Raw genomic sequence first — 6000 nt, 5'->3', positions numbered from 1 at the left:
ATTTCAATAGTCTTATAAATAACTAGACAAACACTGTTTATAGTTTTTAAAAGCTTGTTCTTTTTTTACGTATTGGAGAACATGTATTGTTAAAGTAATAATTTATTGAAACGACATTGTAGTTTTAACACATTTTCTTCATAATAAAATTGTATAAAAAAAATATATGCTAACAAATAAATAAATTCAAGACTGCTATTTTATTTATAATCCAATCGAAAAAAAAAACTTTAAAACATTTTTTTCGTCACTGAAATTATTATAAGTAATACATAACCATGCAATAATTTTTAATGTTATACATAGATTTTTTTAAATATTTTTATATCTGTAAAAACATCAATTTAGAAATAAATATATAATATAGTAAATTATATAAAAGTATATGAAAATCATTTTATATGAATATAAATTTTTAATTTTTATACGAATAAAAAAAATAATAACAATATTCATATACGTTACTTTTCATATTTTTAATAAAATAAATACTAATTATGATAAAAACTTCTTTGCTATTACTATCTGTATTCATACTGTTAACTGAAACCACAATGAACTCAAGAAGAAACACTGACATATACAATAGTCTTATTAAAAATTATGGATGGAAAGATTTAAAGGATGTGAAATATGTTAAATATCGGCTAAAATATTATATTTTACAAAATCATCTAGAAGCTGCTACACTTCTCACTTGCAATCAAGGAGTTCGTGTATTAACTGTAATGTTGGCATGTTCGTACGCAAAATATATAAATATACTATCTTTGCTATTCATACAATTTGGAGAATATTGTAAAAGTTTGATTAACAAAAGAAATCCTTTATTAAATGAATATGGTTGCACTATAGAGTTAATGAAAATTTTACAAAAAATTCCATCATTAGCAACATTAATGAAAGAAACACTTTTAGTTTTAGACTATCTGCATACAAATCCAAAGAAAAATAATTTAGTTTTTTACAATTTCTTATTATATTTAGAAGAATGTAACAGCATTTTAAAAGACAATATCCTTAAAGAAAATGAATTATCAACAATAGCAACAATTTTCAAACATATTGATTCGTTTTTTAATTTTATACATGTTAATATTAAAGAGGATAGTTCGACATATTGTCAATTTGAACAATTTGATATAGCATCGATTTGGGAAAAATGGGATGAAGAATATAAATACAAAAATAATATAGATGAAACATTTCAATTCTACCATTATCTGAGTCAAAAAATTAATTTAATAATTCATTCTATAATTATGAACCTTTTTCATAACCTAGGATTTCAGTATGATCGAAAAACCCTACAAATTGGTATACCATTACCAAATAAGTATATTACTGCCGGTATGCATTTATAAAACAAAATTTAAAACTATTTTAAACATATATTTTATATATAGATTTAGCATTTTTCAAAAGACATAACGAAACTTCTGAAAATAATCAAAGTGAATATGAAATAAAAGGTATAAATATAATTATAATATATAAAATATTCAAAATAAAGTTAAAATGATTGTACTAATTTTCAAAATTCATAATTATTTTTGTTCCCAATTACATATTTAGAAAGTTTACTTAAAAACTATTACGTCATATATTTTTCATAAGATTATTTATTTAAGTATTATATAAATGAGTGTTCTTAAAAAGTTAGACTTAGAAATAATCTATTAGAAAAACTACTTTTTGAGATTGAATAAAAAATAATTATAAATGCTTTGTAGCAGTAATTAAACGAAATTTTCATAACGTTAAATTTCAACTATGAATTCATTATATTTTTCCATTCTTTACTAGAAATAAAGCATCATTTGGAAAATCAGTGGATACTAGAGCTTATAGCTTCATTAAATAATGGTAAAATTCTTAACTATTACTTCAAATTTCTAGTGAAACAAAAACATTATTGTATCTGTTAATAATAAATTAGTTTTTTATTAGAATTGAATAATGTATTTAATACCAATGAAGAACTACAATTTATCGATTTTCTCGGACAAGGTAAATTGTCTCATTTGTTAATAAATATATTTTTATAAATTTTGTCATTTTTACCAGTTAAATATAAAATAAATGAATTATTATTATTATTTCTACCTTATGCTATGAATGATAATGATATGAAATATGCTGAATTTTTTTAAAATTGCTCTAATATTTCTAATTTTCTACAAATAATCATCAATTATTAAAATTTACGGCCTTGATTTTAATAATGGTAAAATTCATCAACATAAATTGTTACTTAAATGTTCTAGTTTTATAAAAAATTATTTGTATATCTAAATATTAATTAAATTTTTTATTAGAATTGAATAATGTATCTCAAACCAATGAAGAACTACAACTAATTGATTTTCTGGGACAAGGTAAAATGACATCATCGTAGATGAATAATATTTTTTAATTTTGCAATGTTTGGGAGATTAATACATATTCAATTATACTATTATTATTACTTTTTTAGTCTTGTTATAGTATAAAATAATAATATGAAATTTTCAAAATAATAATTATTAATATTATTGTAGAAGCCTAAACGTCATAAAAAAATTATTCCTATTCAATTTTTTATATTGTTTAAAATAACCTGGCTTCGTCAAACCATCACTAAATTAAAGGTGTAAAAGTTCTTTTTACATTAAAAAAACTATAAAAATATCTAAATGATTCAAAACTAAATCGAGTTTAGGTTTTACTTTTTTGTGTACCATACTATTAAAAAGTAATCCCTTTCAAGGAATTGTCTTCTATGAGTAATAGTTTCTAAGTTTTTTATAATTTTTGGTATATTCGCTATTTTTTTTTAAATTAAAGCCTTATACGGCATTAGTTTTAATAATAGTAAAATTCTTCAACATAAATTGTTACTTCAAATTTCTAGTTATACAAAAACGTTATTTTGTTTATTTATATTAAATTAATATTTTATTAGAATTGAATAATGTATCTCAAACTAATGAAGAACTACAACTAATCAATTTTCTCGAACGAGGTAAAATGACTATTCATAGATAAATATTATTGTATGAATTTTGCAATAATTGCGATATATAAAAAAATTCAGGTTAAACTGAACCTATTAATTATTTAATTGTTTGTTAATAAATTTTAATATGAGATGTTCAACAAAATAAGTGTTCGTTAAAGCAAATTATTATTATTATTTTTTTGCCTTGTGTTGTCACAAAATAATGATATGAAATTTTCAAAACGATTATTTCGAAATTCTAGTTATATAAAAAAGTTTTTGTATTTTGATATATTCAATTTATTTTTTATTAGAAGTAAATAATGTACCTCAAACTAACAAAGATTTACAAATAATCAATAATCCCGAACAAGGTAAAATGACTGTTCATAGATATATATTTTTGTATAAATTTTGCAATTCGTAAATAATTTTTTACAAATTTAGCAATTATTATAAAATAATTAAAATATTATTTTTTTATCTTGTATTAATACACATTGATAATATGATATTTTTTAAGTAATAATTATAACTTATAAGAATTTATTATGTTACTATTTTTATATAGGACTAAAAAACGACGATTCATGTGAAGATATTTTAGAGACAATGGACACTGACGAAAATATAGAGGATTATATCAAGTTTTTTTAATCTTTTATATTTTTATAAACTCTCCTCTTTTATTAAACTTTGATAACATAATTTTTTTTTAATTTAATGTAAATGTAAACACATTTTGTGTAACCATCGAAGCCTAGTTGAATAGTTTTTAATTTAATTGTATCGTGTTTTTTAGCTTCGATGATAAGCTTAAAAGGTATTAATTTTACTATGATGTGTTTTTTATTTTATTTATTTATTTTTTTTTTTGTGTCTGTGAACGCTCAATCTCAGCTCTCGCTGGACCGATTTTGATTAACAATACGTCAAAAGATCATAAATTGTATCTAGTCAAAGACATTACCTTCAAAAATTGAAAAAAATTCCATCGTTCCCCGTAAACGGGAAAATCCCCTAAAAAATTACAAATTTAAAAACCACAATTGTCGACATGTTTTTACTAGAAACTGCCATAACTTTTTTAAAAATGACTGAATCGATAAAAAATTTTTTTATAGATACCTTAGATATTTACCTATCATTTAATATATTATTGTAAACATTCGACCTTTTACCAGCTACAGGAAAGGATTCAAAATGGCAACTTTTTCACAAAAAATTAACTTTTGAAAATGTTCCGGAAGACTGACACTTTTATATTTACCTTAAATTATGTAATATAACATAATTTGAAAAAAAATAATTTGACCTCTGGACTTATCTTGGTGGTGAAATTCCTTGTAGTCCTGTGTATTTATTCATAAGTAACAAAAATGTTTTATTGAAAAGTACTGCATCAAGCCCTTTAAATTTTAATACGTGTTATAGGTAAAGAAATATACAACTACTGTTGGCATAAGGGTTCTTTTCTTATAGCAGTTGAAACCTGTTTGTCTTTTACCCAGTAATTACATAAATTAATTGTGTCCTACACAAAATTCAACACACATATGTGTATATATATAAATATATATATTAAATATTTATTTTACAGCTCACAAGAAATAGGAGTGACAGTGATAAGCTTCATTCTAAGAACTTGTGTTATTAATTCTTGATATTACTTGTTCTTATTGATCGTTTCTTCTTATAGACCCAGCTCTATTAAATTATATCAGATCCAACTGGTGAATAAACATCTAATTCTCACTCCGATTATGTGACAACCTTGTCACTTATGATTCTGTTGAGATCAGTACAATGCACAGAAAAAGACAATCCTTTCAATTTCACTTGTTTTCAAAAAACCAGGTACATCTCTATTAGATAGACCGCACTCTTACAAACTTTTTGCAATATACTATCAGTGTATTGGCGATGATATCATTAAACAGTATCGCCAACGTTGCTCTTTGATGCGCAAGCAACTACATTATTATTTTTATAACATCTCCGTATAGATTATAATATTAAATTAATGATTATCAATTTAATACTAAATTTAATTAATATAATTAGTATTTATGCATATATTATAATTTAAAATCAAAAAACTAGTAATCAGGATATAATTAAAGAAATAGGAGTTAATTTTGCTTTTGGAATAATCCACTAATTTCTTAAAATTAAACTTTATCTACAGATTTGCAACAAAGCGTTTCTTATTATAGTGATTTTAACTGTGCTATCGTTTTTAAATCTATATTTACCTACAATTGATATATTTTTTGTATAATGGGATTCTTTACTTGTCCATAGATAAATTAAAAATGATAACTTTTTTACAAAAACTTTATTATTCAACATAACTTTTAAAAATGTTCCGGAAATACTGACACTTTTAAATATCTTAAACTAAACCTTATGTACACTTAATTTGAAAAAAAAATTTAACTTCTGCGAATATTCATTTTATCATAAAAATACTATTATAAAGTTATAGAAATTTGTATAACTAGATAAAAATGTCGAGATGAAAAATATCAGAAGGTTTTTTAATTTTTTAATTAATAACACTTCAGAAAAGTTGTATCCTTATAATTAAATTGTCGGTTTTCTTAAATTCTTTTTTCTTAAAAAATATTTTTTATATAGTTTTAATTTTGAGTCATGAGCCACAAATTATCAATTTTTATTATTTAGAACTCATAGTTACAATTGAATGAATATATGTGGATAATATTTGTATTGTATAACCAAATAAATCCAGTAGGAAAGGAGTATGTAAAAAAAAAACTTAGCTAAATAAAACCAACATAATTTTAATTACGCATCGAAGTTTAAACAAACTATTTTATTTTTACATTAATTTGAAAATATTTGTATTATCACGATTTAATAAAAGTGTCGATTATACATAAAATTACTGATTAAAGATATTTGGTAAAATTTTCTCTATTTTCGTCCGTTTCCATCGGTTCTGAGATATCATCATATGAATCATCAGGATTTAATCCTAAACGAAAAAACATTGA

General features: G+C 22.3%; 2 protein-coding genes across 9 annotated transcripts in view; one reads left to right on the top strand and one right to left on the bottom strand.

Annotated features, from left to right (window-relative positions):
- The first annotated feature begins 452 nt into the window (after window positions 1-452).
- Window positions 453-5810, top strand: LOC126896515 (uncharacterized). 2 transcript variants are annotated; one of them, XM_050669407.1, is made up of 8 exons: window positions 453-1350; window positions 1407-1472; window positions 1807-1866; window positions 1951-2010; window positions 2319-2378; window positions 2945-3004; window positions 3295-3354; window positions 3552-5810. In XM_050669407.1, the coding sequence occupies exons 1-8, from the start codon at window positions 498-500 to the stop codon at window positions 3635-3637; spliced, it is 1305 nt and encodes a 434-aa protein (XP_050525364.1). In that variant the 5' UTR covers window positions 453-497; the 3' UTR covers window positions 3638-5810. The 2 variants fall into 2 exon arrangements, with proteins under 2 accessions (XP_050525364.1, XP_050525365.1); XM_050669408.1 differs by lacking the exon at window positions 2319-2378.
- Window positions 5799-6000, bottom strand: part of LOC126896510 (uncharacterized) — a 22844-nt gene continuing 22642 nt past the window's right edge. For all 7 annotated transcript variants that reach the window (XM_050669368.1, XM_050669372.1, XM_050669376.1 and 4 more), the window contains one exon: window positions 5799-5981. In XM_050669368.1, the coding sequence (XP_050525325.1) occupies window positions 5896-5981 (86 nt within the window). In that variant the 3' untranslated portion in view covers window positions 5799-5895. The remainder of the gene's footprint in view (window positions 5982-6000) is intronic.

This window comes from Daktulosphaira vitifoliae, unplaced genomic scaffold, assembly GCF_025091365.1.
Source record: "Daktulosphaira vitifoliae isolate Bord-2020 unplaced genomic scaffold, ASM2509136v1 Scaffold_1, whole genome shotgun sequence".
Taxonomy (NCBI): Eukaryota; Metazoa; Arthropoda; class Insecta; order Hemiptera; family Phylloxeridae; genus Daktulosphaira; species Daktulosphaira vitifoliae.
This window is presented reverse-complemented; position numbering and strand designations above follow the sequence as displayed.

What these genes read in the sequence shown, in the direction of transcription:
- LOC126896515 (XM_050669407.1), top strand. Translation starts at nt 498, where the DNA reads ATGATAAAAACTTCTTTGCTATTACTATCTGTATTCATACTGTTAACT. An exon ending in AAATAAGTATATTACTGCCG is followed by an intron (nt 1,351 to 1,406) that starts GTATGCATTTAT and finishes TTTTATATATAG; the next exon opens with ATTTAGCATTTTTCAAAAGA. An exon ending in AATCAATTTTCTCGAACGAG is followed by an intron (nt 3,005 to 3,294) that starts GTAAAATGACTA and finishes ATTTTTTATTAG; the next exon opens with AAGTAAATAATGTACCTCAA.